This window comes from Bidens hawaiensis, unplaced genomic scaffold (assembly GCF_021521415.1).
Source record: "Bidens hawaiensis isolate Kalapana, Puna unplaced genomic scaffold, B.hawaiensis_p1.1 tig00028543_1, whole genome shotgun sequence".
NCBI classification, from domain to species: domain Eukaryota; kingdom Viridiplantae; phylum Streptophyta; class Magnoliopsida; order Asterales; family Asteraceae; genus Bidens; species Bidens hawaiensis.
The window spans coordinates 94,239-111,405 of record NW_027494676.1 but is presented as its reverse complement, the minus strand read 5'-3'; the positions used below and the strand labels follow the sequence as shown (position 1 = coordinate 111,405).

Here is a 17,167-nt window from a genome sequence, read left to right as displayed (position 1 = left end):
CATCTTGTCTTAAAACGTCATCTTGTTTTTCAAAATAAACAAAACATTAGACTTAAACGTCTTGAGTCTTCCGATGCCAGCCTCTTATTCAGTGCCACGTGTCTCCTCAAGCGAGCTGCCTCATCCTACTCACCTGCGTGCATACTAAAAGTCAGCTACGCTGAGTGAGTTCTAGTTAATCATACATTATACAATACACACAAACTTATATTTTTTCATTCATACTTTCATACTTTCTTACTTTCTTTTGTACTAAATTGCTTTCATATCTTACGTTATAAAGAGCATTACGCCCTACATTCCTCGAGTATTATTAGGGCTCGGTACCCTCTTTCCTCGAATATTAGCAGGGTTCGGTTCCCTAGTTCTCGAATATTAGTAGGGTTCGATTCCCTCTTCGTTACCATATAACCATACATCATACCTCGAGTATTATTAGGGCTCGGTACCCTTTTCGTAACCATACAACCATACAACCATCCTTTCCTTCTTTTATTAACTTTATCACGTTCATACACATAAGCATACATATCATACTTACCTTATACATAGCGTTACAACCTGACAGTACGTGCAATATCCGAAGATCGTTCACGTACCATCAAGCAATCATTCATATATTTCACATTATTCACATAAGGCATACACTTATCTTTTAGGATAAGCGTATTAACAAACATATTGAGTATGCACACAGCCCCGAAAACATAGCACATAAATGGGGCTAGAAACTCACCTAAATCCTGTTACGCTCTCCGTTAATCGTTATTCCCTTCTTGAGCTGTGCACGGCTAACTGTATAATATTTACATGTATCAATTAACTACCACCACTCATATCATCTTTCTAGTCTTAGCTACTACCCACAACGAACGGGGGTCCGGGGGCAGCGCCCCTGGCAGCGGGGTCTAGGGGCGGCAGCCCCTAGCAGGGTCCAAGGGGCAGAGCCCCTGGCTGGGGTCGAGCTGCCAGGTCAGCTTGGAAAAATTTTATTTCCATTAACTGTCGTAACACATTTTCCATTATAATTTCGAATCATTAATTAGTTTGCTAACTCAAAAGTTCAAGGGGTGAATTGTAATTAATTCATTCTTTTTCTAAGTCCAGGGACTGTTCTGTCATTTTATTAAACTTTCTAGTTCGTTATTCAATCTTTAACGAATTGACTTATCTTAGCGAACTGGTCATTTGTAACGAACTGAGCCCTCTAGCGAACTGGACCTCTGACGAATCCGTCCTTGTACGAACCAGTCCACATAGCGAATCAGTTCAAGTAACGAATTGGACCTTCTAATTCGTTATCTCCTTTAACGAATGGCTATAACGAATGGCTATAACGAAAGGGGGGGGGGGTTAATTCGTTATCTTTTCCTTAACGAATAAGGACACGAACTAAGGCTAGTTCGTTATCTTTCCTCAGCAAATCTACTTAACGAATCACCCTTAATTCGCTAAATTCCCGTTAGCGAACTAGGGTTAGGTCAGGGAATGTCAGAACATTCCCTGACATACCCTTAACCTCGTACTACTTTTCCGGCGCCGTCATTGTCGGAAGGCCGCCGGAAAAAACGATTTTTAACTCGTTTTTCACCGTTTTTCGCCCCGTTCGATCCAGATCTGAGCTAGGGTGATCCCTAAGCTCATCATAGGTTCGGTTTATACCCGATTCCACCCGGATCTCGTGATTTAAACGTTTTAACGGTGTCGGCTCGTTGTTTCGCAACTTTATCTAACGGGTTAAGCTCATACAATATTAAACTATCGTTACCTCGGACCGGTGCTCGGTTTCCTTCTTGATTTCGGCTACAGATAAGGAAGAACTAGAGAGAAATCTTAAGTGTGTGTTTTGGGTGGTGTATGGAATGTGTGAGAATGAATTAAATGAGGGATTAATGGTTTATATAATTATGGATCATGGGCTTAAGCTCATGGTCCTTTCCTCTTTCTTTCATAATCCAAGTCCATAATCCATATCCATTTAACCTAACACTAGCCCAACTCGTATTCTATTTCTCTAAACCGATAACGACCCACTATAAAATAGACGATATTTATTCTATTAATAAAACCGAAATTAGGATGTTACACTAATTTATAAAGAAACTAATTTTTAGGAACTTATATATATGCCAAGAATCATAAATCTACTAATATTTATAACAAAACACGTGAATATCAATATAAATAAAAAAGATGATCTTTAAATACTAAAGTATCTAAAATTTGAAATTCATTAATTAAAAATATGATAGTCATTCTTTAATATTATACAAATATGAATTAAATTTAATTTTTTAAAGTCAAAATAGGCTCGATTTGACCAACTAGATCCAATTGTGACGAAGGTCACACTTTTGATCGATTCAGAGTAACTAGACGAAGTTAAAGAAAGTCGTATCGGCACCATACCTTGTAGCGATTACTCGGAGAGTACTCGGGTTTTTTTAAAACTATGATTTTATCTCTACCATTGTCTTATAAAAACTATATTTTAACTTATATCTGATCAAGGTATGAGGCATACCCCCGACTATGTTCTAAGCCATATATGAGGCAACTTCATAGAATAGTAACCAAGTTTCAAAAGTGTTCCAATTATGTCCCACAACGTTTAAAAAGTGTTCTATTTAAGTCATTCAATTTTCATATTTTATTTAATTAATGGTTTTAACATGTTTTTTAGCCTTTTTCTTTTTTGTTTCACATAGGAAATCTTCTTATTTTTTTTATCTTGACATTGAGTGACGACGTTAATTTTATTTTTTATTTTTGAATTTTAATATAATTAACATTTTTGAAAAAATTTTAAATTTAACTACATATATTGCAAATTCCGTCCCCCGCATCTTATCCTCCATTTCTTTATTGAGGCACAAAAAAATTGGTGAGACTGTATTTGAAGATTTAGTGACCCGTTGGAAAAACATGCATGAGTGACGTAATCCTTAATAAAATAATTTGGTAGAACCCCTACGTTTAATGAATACTTTAATTATAAGAAACGAGGTTCCCATTTGGCAAAATCACCGAGGTTCATCAGACGTGGACATTTCGAATGAGATCCAATTTCTGCATCAAGATGTAACATTTGTTGCATCAATACATTCTGAGATTCATATGCATAAAAACTAGCCATTTTAAGTAAATATAAGTTCAAATTTCAAACTTAAGGGATTAAATTGAAACTTTGGTAAAGAATGAGTGAAGATGGGTGATAACGAATCAAGCATAGTAACTTAACGAAAGAAGTGATGTAAGTATGACAAATGAAAGGACGAATGAACAACGAATAAGTAACGAATGACTTAGAAGAATGAGTGACGAATCAATGGTGAATTAATAACGAATGAGAGGACGAATGAGAAAACGAATCAATGACAAATTAATGATGAATGAGAAGACGAATGGTTAACGAATCAGTGACGAATGAGTAGCGAATGAGTGAGCACCAATGACCAATTTTTAATAACGAATTAGCTACAGTGACGAATGATCAACACGAATTGATAACAAATTGATAACGAAAGAGTTTGTTATTCTGTTGTAACAAACTACAAACGTGTCACGAATGAGTAATAATCATCATAACGAATGACGAAGATCTTCAAATCTTCAAACCTTCAAACGATGATTTCCAGAATTTCTGGAAAATTTGCAGATCCAAAATCTTAAACCAACAAATTTACCTAATGGATTACTACGTCAAAATTGCACCAAATCAGTTAATCAAAGAATCAAAATGCTCGTAATCATATAGCGAACACCCGTATCCTATTCCTTAAACCTTAAATCGATCCAAATGTAACCAAAATTCAGAAAACCAGAGAATACAATCCCCTGTTCCGTACACAATTCAAGTCCAAACCAAAACCACATCAAACATCCTTAATAACCCAATTCAGTTCTCACAATCCTTACTCAATCCAATCCGAATACAATTTCAATCAAATCAAACCCCAATTATCATTTCAGATGATAATTCAAGTGAATTCAATAAAATTAACTTTAAACCAAAAATTAACAATTAATAACGAAATTCTCTGTCAATTCATACCAAAATACCTTAAACCACACGCAATCTAACCCTGGAGCTCTGATACCACTTGTTAAACACTGAATCCAACCAACACCGATTCATTGAATATTTATTAGATAATAGATCTAATGTTGTGATATGCTATAGATTAGGCGAAATAATTGAGAGAGTAATTTGACAGAGTTTCGGTATAAACTTAATCAATACTTAAATTATCGATGGCATAACAGGCCTTATATAGACAATGGGATACCATTCGTTACACATCTCGTAACGAATGGCCTCCATTCGTTATCATTACATAAGTTATAACATAAGGTATAGCTAATGACTCATTCGCTATACCCCATTCGTCAACATTCCATGACGAATGGATCAATTGCATAGTGACTTAGATCCATTCGTTAAACATCCTTAACGAATGGACAAATACAAATAACCATTATAATTCATGCGTTAAACATCCTTAACGAATGAACTATACATAATAGCGAATGGGTTCATTCGTTAAACATCCTTAACGAATGAGCCTTACATAACGAATGGGTTCATATTTCCATAAATATCTTTTTAACATTAAAATAATAATAAATTACAAACGATAATTTCAATGACTCGAGACGACAAAACCGTGCACTAACAAGAGATAGGTTGGAGACAAAAAGTAAGACCGAAAGTTGGTGTAAAGGTGACAATAAAAAAAGTTGGAGAAAGAAAGCTTAAATTAAGAAAAAGTAAGAGAGAGTGAAAGTATAAAAGTTGGTAAAATAAAAGGATGGAGAGAGAAAATTTGGAGAGAGAATATGAGTATCGGTCTGTTTCGAGACAAATAATGTAACACCCCGACTAGGGGGCTGGACGTGACGATTGAATACCAACCAAAACACAGCGGAAATAGGGTAACTAATTTATATTTAGACACTAGGTCAATGTTACAATCAAATGTCAAGTACAACTACAAGCTATAAGTTCAACTACCATCTAATTAGAAGATATGCTCTACAATCCATCATGGTTTCTTCGGGTTAATCTCTACGGTTTGATGTAAGTCTTCTAAAGAGGGTCTTCTATCTCCAAACAAGCTCATATCTAATTCTCTATATATTCCATATCTTGAAAAGAGGTACCTAAACACATGCTTAAAATAATTGGGTCAACTAAAAAGTTGGTGAGTTCATGAGTTTAAGTTATGAAAACATTTAAATAAAAATGATCTAAATAGTATGGTGCACATTAAGCAAGTTCACAATCAAATCTGTGTCCACGACCCGGTGAACATCTAAAATAAATACCCCTTACCCATACCCATTATTGTTATGGGTCAAATTACACTTATATTTGCGGATATATGTCACAAGATATACATTTTATCATTCAGCGGGTGGTCGTCCCATGATGTAGGCCTACTGTGTGCGGGGGTCTCCCAGATAGTACTACCACATATATCTCGTGGCTCCTTTCGGAGTTAATGATTGTGCTAGAAAGTCGGGGATTGTTTAAGGCAGCTAAATCGGTCTTGATTAATAATACACCAATAAGTTTAAAAAATATATAGAAGCATGTATCCACCCAAAAATTTAAGAAAAAGGGTAGTGCATGAACTCACCTTGGCCTATGCATATGTGTGAAGATAAAAACACTAAAGAATCTTGTATGCTATTCGGGAAACGGCTCCAAGTCAAAGATATTCCTAAATTCATATAACATGTCATTAAACGTAACATGCATCATATTATATGTGCTTGTGGTCTAAGTAGGTTAAGGTTATGTTTTTATTTAAGTTATGAAAGGTTATGGTTGCTTATAGCAATATGTGAAGGAACAAAATGTTCTTAATTATTAGGATGTTCGAGTTTTGTCTTATGAGAGTATAATTAAGGTTCATGCTAGATTGATATATATCTAAATATATAGTTCACCTATATTGATTAATAATAATAAAAACAATAACAATAATGATGATGATGATAATATTTTGTTTCTTAGATTCGATTACTAATTTTGGTTTAATAATGGTCGTAAGCTTGCACATATTTAGGCCCTGTTTGTTTTTCAGAAAAACCTCTTAATGGCCTCTGAAGTCTGATTCGGTAAGAGGAATTAAGAGGTTCGACTGTTTGTTTTTTATATATTATTAAGAGGTAAAACTTCTAAATGGTCTCTTATAGAAAAAGAGGTAAACAAACTTCTAAATGGCCTCTTAAAGAAAAACACGGTCAGAGCTGTACGTTTGTTTGTACCACCACCGCCTCCCTCTCTAGGGTTCGCTGCCTCCACCACCGCCTCCCCTCCACCTACGCCGGTCTTCACCTCCGCCGGCCCTCCATCTCCGCCGGTCTTCCTCTTTCCCCCAATTTGTAACATCCTAAATATTCTAATAATAAATAGAGAATGTTGCGTTAAATTGTCGTGCGTTTAATATTACTAATTAACGTCTAATGAGGAAAAGATTATGGACTTGGACTAATTAAGATGGATTAAAGGGAATGGGCCTTAGGTCCATGGGCTTTAAGGGATATAAATATCCCCTTAAACCATCCTAAAACCCTAACTATCATTTCCATCTTTCATAAATCTCTACACACTCAAAACACACACATCCTACATCACCTCTTATACGGCCGAGAGAGAGAGAGAGACGTCCGAGGCCAAAATCAAGCCAACCATTATAAGACCTTCAATATACGAGCTAGTTACGAGATAACCGAGCAAACCGAACACATAAAGGTATGATTTCAATCTTAAAGTTCACGTATTTATAAACGATTAGTCACGAAACTTGAACCTAGAGTAGATCGGGTATAAACGAGTATTAAAATTGTAAACTTGATGATAAAGCGAACCTAATGAACCCGTGAACATAAGCGGCTCGTTTAAAATGGAACCCTAAGATCTAGTTTTGAATGTTTTAGCTTAAAGGTCCAAACTTTACGCTTGTCCGGGTCAAGTTTTATCCGAAAATGAACATGAGAACGTTTACGGGATGGGTTAATACCATATCGAAGTGTTGCGGGTTAAACATAGATGTTTATGGATTAAGAATCAAAACCCGTCGCTGCTGTATAAGTTTGCGTGAAGTAGAACTTCGCTTGCCATATAAGTTCGCTCACTAGCTAACTTCGTTAGGCAAGTTCGCTGCTAAGTTCGTTCAAAGTTAAGTTCGCTATAGCCAAGTTCGCCAGCGGGCAACTTTGCTGTGGGTTAAGTTCGCTTAAGGTTTAACTTCGCCAAGTTAAACTTCTCCTAAAGCTAAGTTCGCTTAAGGTTTAACTTCGCCAAGTTAACTTCGCCTAAAGTTAAGTTCGCTAAGAAATGAATTAAAAACCTAATGGAAAATGTGTTAAGACAGTTAACCCCAGCCAGGGGCTCTGCCCCGTGGACCCCGCTAGGGGCTGCCGCCCCTAGAACCCCGCTACCAGGGGCGCTGCCCCCGGACCCCCGTTCATTGTGGGTTATATAAAGATAGAAATACAATGCGAATAGTAATAGTAATTGATAGGTGTAATTGTTATAAAGTTAGTCGTGCACAGCTCAAGAAAGGGATTACCATAAACGGTGAACGTAACCGAATTCAGGTGGGTTTCTAGTCCCATTTCCTTGTTTTGTTTTCGGGGCTGTGTGCATACTCGATGTGATAGTTAATACACTTACCTTAAATGGTAAGTGTATGCCATGTATGATTTATGTGATAGATATTATGTTATGATTGTGAATGAAAGCTTGTCGATACGTGAACGATCTTCGGATATTGCACGTATTGACAAGGGAGGTATGTATATGAAAGATGAATGTGTATGATATAAATATATGTACGATACATGAGTATGTAATAATTATTAAAGAAAGTATATGTATGAGTATGTAAAGATAGTATGAACGAAGAAGAAAGAGGGATCAGAACCTAATAATATCTGAGATAGAGAAGACGGGATCAGACCCGTAATAATATCTGAGATAGAGAAGTAAAAAAGGGACCATACCCTAATAATATCTGAGATAGACAAGAAAGGGATCAGACCCTAATAATATCTGAGATAGACAAAGGAAAGAGGGATCAGACCCTAATAATATCTGAGATAGCAAAGGAAGGGATCAGACCCTAATATTATATGAGATAGAATGGACAGTAAATATAAAGTATAAAAGTAATTAAGTATGTACGTACGTATGAAAGTATGATATATAATTAAATTAGTATAGTAATTATCATGTATCTTCGGATGCATGATTGAAGGTAAGTGAATGTATTGTTTGATGTATGATTAACTAGAACTCACTCAGCGTAACTGACTTTTAGTATGCACGCAGGTGAGTAGGATGAGACAGCTAGCTTAAAGGGAGATACATGGCGGATGAATAAAGAAGCTGGCATCTGACGATTTAATTGTTAACGTTTGAACTAAAAGACATGTTTTAAGTTATGTTTTAAAGACAAGTTATGAATGATTGTAACGACTATTGATGTTTTATGTTATTCTGCGTAAAGTTTTTAATTAACTCTGATATAAAGAACTGCGTTTATGAGTAAATCCAACACCAAATGTAGGGCACCGGTAACGGGGCCTTACACAATTTCAGGTGAGATCGATGCTATTGTTTATTATTGGTATGAATGTGTAGATCTGGTTTATCTTTTCTAGTTGAATCTTGATTAGTATGGCTGATTTCTTGATGTTTTAAGGTTATTTTGTTCATGGGTTTGTTAGGGTTTTGAATACTATCTATGACTTTGTATTTTTGATTGTTAAGAATATGTTATACTTGTAAAATATGTAGGCTGTAGGGTTATTGATTATCATTTTCTATAGCTTTAATGTTAGATAGATACTGTAGTTTGTATGCTATACAGATAACAACCCCTAATGCCATGGACTGTTGGTAAACAAAAACATATATACACAATTGTAACAGCTAATTTAGGTGTTAATTTCTTAACTTTTTTCAAAGTCAAATGCTTAGAAACCTTCTAAAAATATTATGTCAGCGGCCCTGTTTTTTGTTGATCTTAGGCATGGGTGATAAGAGATTGAAACTTACGACAGAGCAAGAAAAACTCTTTTTAGAGACATGTATAGAAGAAACGGTTAGGGTGGGCTATATGGGAGTAAGCTTACAATGGGAGTCTTGGGCTGCTGTTGGTAAAAAAACTATTGGAAGCACATGGCATGGCGGTTGAACAAAAACAATTAAAAAACAAGTATGATTACCTCAGAGCAAAGTATTTAGCTTGGTCTTATATGAAAAGAAAGACTGGAAACATTTATAACCCTCACACAGATATGTTTACGCAAATGAAGATTGGGACGCTGTTTGCAAGGTTTGTTTACAAGTATGCTTTTCTAATATATATATATATATTACCTATTAATTGTAAACGTCTCCAAATTAAATATAGGTTCATCCTAAGGCAGCTTCCTTGAAAACCACGCCATTAGCTAATCATGAGCTTTGTGCAACTCTATTCGATAAGAATTCAGCAACAGGTTCTATCCGTCGTCCCATTGCTCCCCGTCGAGATTCCTCATCTTCCCAAGCTTCTGTCATTCCACTCCATCAGATTGATAGTGGTCCTATTGAGAGTCTAGATGATGAAAACACATACGAAGAAAACACATATGAAGAAACCGGCTATAATACAGGCTTTGAAGGTGATTCCTCAATCCCCGAACACACAAATGCTCCTAAGGAAGATCGGGGTCGGGCCAATAAAAAGGCTAAACACACCATTAATTTGACTGACCTAGAGGTAGACATGAGAAAGGTAATTGCCAATCTAGCTGAAAACAAACCGGTGAGGCCGACAATTGATGAATGTCATGATAAGTTAAAGGGACTTGGGTTGGAAGCCACATATCCAATTTTCTTAGCCACATTTGGTATCTTTAGCCAACCTTCAAACAACTATAGAGAGGCATGGATGACACTACCATCAGATCCGGAGGTCTTAAAAAATTGGATTACAATGATGGCGAAGACTTTGGGGATTATGAAGTAGTTCTGTTTCGTGTTTTGTGACTTTGTTATGAACTAGATGATACATTTTGTGAACTAGTTGGTACCTTTTTTGAGAATTAGTTGGTACGTTTTATGTGAACTAGTTGGTTATTATTATTTTTTTTGAACTAGTTGTGCTTATGCTACAAACTATTTGGTGCTTGTTCCATGAACTATTTGGTGCTTATTTGTGACACTCGTCAATTTCGGGTTAACTCCGTCAATTCAAACTCCGTCAATTCAAACTTAAGATCACTTGATCTATAACACACATCTCATTACATTTAAACTAGGGTTTTAAATGACGCTTGACAATCACTACACAAGTAGTCTTTCGGAATTTCACCGAAACACACACGAGTCGACTCAAACCATTGGTGAACAAACGATGAATATTATAAACAAGTACTTGATATAATTATGTGTTACGTTTATATGTATTAATGTGTACTTGTATGCATGTCATTATATTATGGAGGTGATTTATGTTTTATGCTAGAATTATACAAAATAGAAGTTGAGGGTGCTAGTTGTAACTTGTCATTTATTTAATTAATATATAAACAACCTTAACCATAAACCCAAATCCCCTCTCTCCCTCCCCTCTCACCTGGTGGCAGCCCCCCTCCCCCTTGGATCGACCGATTACCACACACACACATACACATACAAGTTGTTTACAAGGTTGTTGAAGGATACAAAGTGATAACTAGGTAAATAAGCTTCATATCTAATTTATTCTATCATTTAATTGTATGATTAAACCTGTAAACATAAACCCTAAGTGTTTAATATGTTTTTTGTTGATGATTTAGGGTTACATGCATGATTGTTAGTTCATAGGTTAATTGTTTATTGAGTTTTGATGAAAACTGATGCTGGACAGATTATTGAATTCGTGTTTGGACGGCTGTAACTCGATGTTAATGTTATGTCTTGATACGATTGTTGATTCTACAGTATACTAGGTCGAGTCTAGTATCTGAAAAGCTTGAGTTTGTAATTTTTGGACGTATAAAAGTCTGTTTTTATTATTTTACAAAACTGTTGTGCAAGGCTGATTTGGGAGACCTGCTGTTAGGCTATTTTGCGACTAAGATATCTCATAAACTACAAGACCAAATGGGTTGGTTCCACTTCTGGAAGGAAATAAATTGCGTTAGGAACCTAACCCAATTAGTCTTGCATTAATTGGATTTTTCATTTAACGGGAATAACAAATAACATTCTGTTGCGCATGATTCTGACTGCTGTGAGTTTACTGTAATGTTTTGACCATTGTGAGAAATCTATGTGGAATAAAAATACAATAAAAATAGTTTTGGAAACCTAACTCATGTTTTCTTTTGTGACGATTTTTGGTGAATTAATTGATATGTTATGATCTGTTGAATAGAGTAATCTTTCAAGTAGAAATCTGTCCTGATAGAACTAGCTGCTGAACTATATGAAAATACATGAAACGTGCTTGTTGCTAGAAAATTGCTAATGTTTTTGACTAAATTGCCCTTGTGGGGAATAATTGCTAGTAATGTACACTATTAATACTTGACACGTAAGTAGTTGTTCACAAATGTAACGTATCACCAATGTGTTTGTTGAGACACACACAATTCACAAACGAAACACGAAACGTATCTTATGCATAGGTGTTATGTGCCGAGTCTAGAGACTCGATAGTAGTTCCAACACTTAGAAAACCTCATTTGTTGTTTTAGAACGCTAGTGAGGATTTTCTGTGACGCGCATCACTTGGGTGACTTGTTCTTGAATTCTTCGCAAACAGTGAGTTTCACGTTCCCCTTTTAACTCTTTTAAACGCTTTTCACTTGGGGGAGAATGCATACTCCAAAACGCTTTAGATTTTGTTATTTAGTTATATATCACTTGTAAAGGCTAAGTGGCAAACGAAACAACTAAAGTCCTTCATACACATCGAACCATTTAGTATTGGATAATAGCGAGTCACTGTTGAGTAGTACTACTGGGTTTGACAAACCCCACCCAACGCTAAACTCGACCTCCAGTCGAGTGGGTGTAATCTTGGCTAACACGTTACCATGGTCGGGATAGACCTGGTGGCAAGGCAAATGATAAACAGTCAGCTTCGGTGTCGAACACTTAGTAATACTTGCTTTATAGGCTAGCTACCTATAGATATATAATTGATTTAACACTATCTGGTAACGCAAACGCAAAACGCAAAACGCAAACGCAAACGCTTTATTTATATAAACTTGTGAACTCACCAACCCCGTGTTAACACTTTTAGTATGTTATTCTCAGGTAGTCGAGGCGGGCGCGCGGTATAGGATCATGCATTACCTTGAACTCTATCGTTTTTGCAAACTTGTTTTTAAACCGTCATCAATTGGGTTTTAAGTCTTCCTGCGTGACGCAACACTTGGTTTATGATTTTACGCTTCCGCACTTATTTACACTTAAATGTTTTTGTGGTTTGAAAACTTTACTTATGGTTTGATTATAACTAATGATTCCGATCCTGTTAGTTCACACCCTCTGACGGTAAAACTCCGTTAGTGGATTTTGAGGGTGTGACATTATTCCATGAACTATTTTGGTGCTTATCCTATGAACTATTTGGTATTTATGTGAACTATTTGGTATTTATGTGACTTTGTGCATTTGTGTTAACAGGTTAATGGATAATACTCAAAAGCCCGCTTTCGTTATTTTTGTTTACTTTTATTTTAAGTACTTCCGGCCTAGGCGTATGAAACGAAATAGGAATAATACATCCGCTATGTCTGGCCATGAATTTACCATGGAGCTTTTGGACGGAAATGATACACAATGCATCGAGTTGTTGCGCATGTCACATGATTCATTTGTTCGACTATGTGCACATTTCAAAGCAAAAGGTTGGTTAAAAGATAACAAACATGTAACAGTCGAGGAGAAAATGGCTACATTCTTGATGGTAATTGGTCACAATCAATGTTTTATATGGATGAAGCGTAGGTTTCAACACTCAAAAGAAACGATTCATAAGTATTTTCATGAAGTATTGGACAAAATGATGATATTTGCCGAAGAAGTTATACGACCAACTTCATTTAATCCTGATCCAAATATTCCTGGAAATAATAGTAAGGAACGACGAATTTTCAAGGTAAAATAGTTTAAATGCCACTCTAATATTTTGTATTATGTATATGTATATTGTAATAAACTTTTTCAATCAGGGAGCGGTTGGTGCCCTTGACGGAACATTGATACACGCTATTGTCCCTCTTGATAAACAACATTTGTATAGAGAAAGAGGTAGGAGTGAATGTTATCAAAATGTTTTGGCAATTTGTGACTTCAATATGGTCTTCACATTCATTGTGGCCGGATGGGAAGGCACCACACATGATGCTAGAATATTGAATGAATAATTAGTTGACCTGATTTTGAATTCCCCTTTCCTCCCACAGGTATAATTACGATTTCAAATATTATATTCATGATGCTGCATATAAACACTAACAGTTTCTATTTTCTTTCAAGATAAATATTATCTTTGTGATGCTGCATATAAACACACTCGGGGATTTATGGCACCATATCGCAATGTTAGATATTGTCTTGGAGATTTTCATTGAAGACGTGCATTGAATAGCAAAGAAAAGTTTAACCACGCACACGCTAAACATAGAAATGTTATTGAACGTGCTTTTGGTGTGTTAAAGGCATGTTTTCCTATCTTGAAGAAAATGCCACCATATCCTTTGGTTAAACAAAGAGACATCACTATCGCATGCTTTGCAATTCATAACTATATACAAAAAGAAGGCTTAAGTGATGAGCTATTCTTTCAATATGATCAACCTCAAATGCCTATTGATGGTGATGATGACAACGGTGATGATGATGATGATGAGCTTCAATCACATGGGAGTAATGTAGATCAACAATACATGATAAACATGAGAGATGGAATCGTGACACAATTAATGCGAAATCGAATATGAGTGCTTAGATGTTTTGGAAACATTGTAGTTGTGGTTGTACTTTTGTTTTTAACGTTTTATGTTAAGACAACTTTAATTTTAAATTAACTGAAAAAGGTTTTAACATTTAAAATGGTCAAACAGACGTTTATTAATATTAAGATGTTTTAGAAAAAACAAACAACATTAATGATTCAGATTTCAGACATTTGAACCAGCTCTTAATATTCAGATGTGGTATTCAGATTAAGACATAATTCTCTTACTGAAAACAAACGGGGCCTTATACTAATTCACACTTAAATGGTTAGGCATTCTCATATTTTAAGTAATGTGATTTCGGGTTATGTCACACCCCCATCTAAGGCCTAGGAGTGTGACCAACAGTTGGTACCACATTTGTAAATAAATCAGAGTTACGGGGTAATGCGGAAGACTTTATAAAACATGTGGATTTAAAATTATAAATATTTACAATACAAAAGATGAGACAAAAGTCTCATTCTTTGTTTATACTTTACAAAACCACCATTCATTAATATTTAAGTTAACAAAATATCCGAGCCATCGGAATCATGAGCACTACTTTCTTCAAGCCCTATTCTAGATTACCTGCAAAATGTTAAGAAAATACGTCAGCAACGAACGCTGGTGAATATGCTGACGCTAAAATATTTTCTTTTACTTAATCACCCCACGAGACCACGTAAGTCTCGGCCCATCTTGGGTTAGGAATAATTAAGTTAAAACAACATCATTATAAACTTGAGTCTCTACACTAGGTCACCCCAGCAAAACACCGCAGCGTTTCGACGTACTTAGGTACCATAAATATACACATGGTCAGTCTCACTCGAACGTACTTAGGTCCGGCCCATCGTGGCTGGAGGTCGTGACCAAGCGTGGTGCGATGTGCCCACTGCTTTTACCACATATGTAAGGATCCAGACAAACGTATACTACAGCCTGAGGGCTAGGTTTTTACTCTTATTCATAATGTTTTTAGAGACACTTAGTCTCATGTAAAGTTTTTCATGTAACAAGTTGACTCATTTGAAAACAAGTTTGTAAAAGTTGGGGCGTATTCACCTTTTGATTGGGATCGACTTCCATCACCGTCCGAGGGTCTTTCCCTTGCTATCTCGCACCTATAGTACGAGTATAACTTTTTATTAGTCAGATATACAATCCGGCTTAAGACCTTTAGTCTTAGTTTTATAATCGCCACCTCGATTTACTTTAAAACTTTTAGTTTATAAATTGATCTCTTTTCTTTTCTTTTTAAACCTTTAGTTTAAAATATCTTTCTTTATAAGATAATCTATAGATATCTTATTCATAAAACCCTACGTTTCTTCTTCTCTAAGAAACGTATGTCTTTCTTCTTTATTATTTAAGAATACTCATTATACTTAAATAATATTTATAACAAAGATTCATATATATATCCACACATGTATTTGAATATACATTTATATTTCTTTCTTTTCTTTTATTTGTTATTTATTCTTTTATTTATCGAGGTATCGAGTATTTACTCGACCTTAGGTTTTAAGCTTTTTCAATATTTTATTATTATTTTATTCGGGCATTATGCCTACCTTTTCTTAGCAAACCCTACACAATTGAGCAGCACTTCAACGCTGCTTCAAGTTCCTTATACCTTGTTCAACTTCTATACCATTTTCTTTGCACGCAAAATGAGACACCAACGCTTCTCTTTATTTTGACACGTACTTCGAGGCACCAACACTTCTTAAAAAGAAACGTCGTGACGTCGGAATATGGCACAATTATCGAGGTATGACATGGAAGTCGAGGTGATGGTACGGAAAACGAGGGATCGAGGGCACGTTTATCGAGGCGAATCGAGGGTTGGTTTCTTGGAGTTTAGAGAGATGTTAGAGAGATGATTATGTGTGTGATTTTGGTGTGAGTTGTGAAGAACCCGTAGCCTACTATTTGTAGGCAAATTTTGGAGCCCGTCGCGGTACGCGACGGCCTCTTTGGCAAGCCCATCGTGTATCGTGACGTAGGTTGCCTGAGTCACCACATAGACCTGCCACGTGCCGATACGTGGCAGACGTTGTGCTGTGTGGTGACACGTGGCAGACGCGTTGCCACATGGTGACCCATGGCGACACATTGTGCCACCGTCTGCCACGTGGCACACGTGTCACGATGTGTCAGACCACGTCATCGCGATACGCGATGACGTTGGTTCAACAGCGATCGTGTATCGCTGTTGACTCCTTCTAGAATCTTTTGACTAAGCCCATCGCGATATGCGATAGGCTTATCTTTTGTCCCGTCGCGTATCGGGATATGACAAGAAAACAGAATTTTTATTTTAAACCCTTAGAGTTTGGAATTTGGCAAGATTGATCCCTTGACTTTGGAAACTTGACATTTTTAACTCAAAATTTACGTGATGTTACAGGTTAGATTAGTCCTTAGAATATAACTTCAAGATATTGGCAAAACAAACTAGCTTCTTATTATGAGGTTAAGCTCAAAGTTCACGAAAGTATAAAGTTTTTGGTATTTATGTAATACAAATTATCTTAGTATATAAATAGTAAAAATACATAGTTTGGATTTATGTATTTTATATAAAATGTATGTGGTTTGAAAATATATGTTTGTGGTTGCCGGTTTAGGTAGATATTGCGTTTATAAAGCGTAATTGTTTAATTAGGATACAATTTGTCATTTTAAAACTTAGGATAACATTTTATGATGCTTGTAAGTTTAAATTAATGGAAATACCATGTTTGTGTAATAAGTTCTAGAAAATATTAACTTTCGTCTGTTTCGGGTTTTTAACGTGGTTAAATCGGTTTCACCGTGTCATTGACTCGTAAATCAAATCAAGATGATTCTTGTTGCTAAAACCTATAAAATACTTTAAGTTTGATGTAAAAGTTTATTTTTAGTACTTTTTAGTAATATCTGTACGATTTTTACATTTAATGATTTATATAAATACATAATGTCGGATTAACGATTTTAATGTTGTGTAAAATGGGTTTTCAAGCAAAGGACCATTATTTAGAGATTAGAGTGATTAGCTTACTGGAATTTTAACATTTATAATGTTTTGGTTGTTATGGATATCATTTGTGCCTATATGATGTGTAAAACTCAATAATAGACGTATTTAACGAATGTTTTCGGTTAG

General features: G+C 35.7%; 1 protein-coding gene and 1 long non-coding RNA gene across 2 annotated transcripts; both read left to right on the top strand.

Annotated features, from left to right (window-relative positions):
* The first annotated feature begins 9,183 nt into the window (after positions 1–9,183).
* On the top strand, positions 9,184–10,149 carry LOC143577380 (uncharacterized). Its single transcript, XR_013143102.1, has 2 exons — positions 9,184–9,353; positions 9,432–10,149. It is a non-coding gene; the product is annotated as an uncharacterized LOC143577380 (long non-coding RNA).
* Positions 10,150–12,815: 2,666 nt separating this feature from the next.
* On the top strand, positions 12,816–14,007 carry LOC143577377 (uncharacterized). Its single transcript, XM_077061222.1, has 4 exons — positions 12,816–13,163; positions 13,237–13,315; positions 13,526–13,608; positions 13,726–14,007. Exons 1-4 carry the CDS (start codon positions 12,816–12,818, stop codon positions 14,005–14,007), a joined length of 792 nt encoding a protein of 263 aa, XP_076917337.1.
* Positions 14,008–17,167: the final 3,160 nt, after the last annotated feature.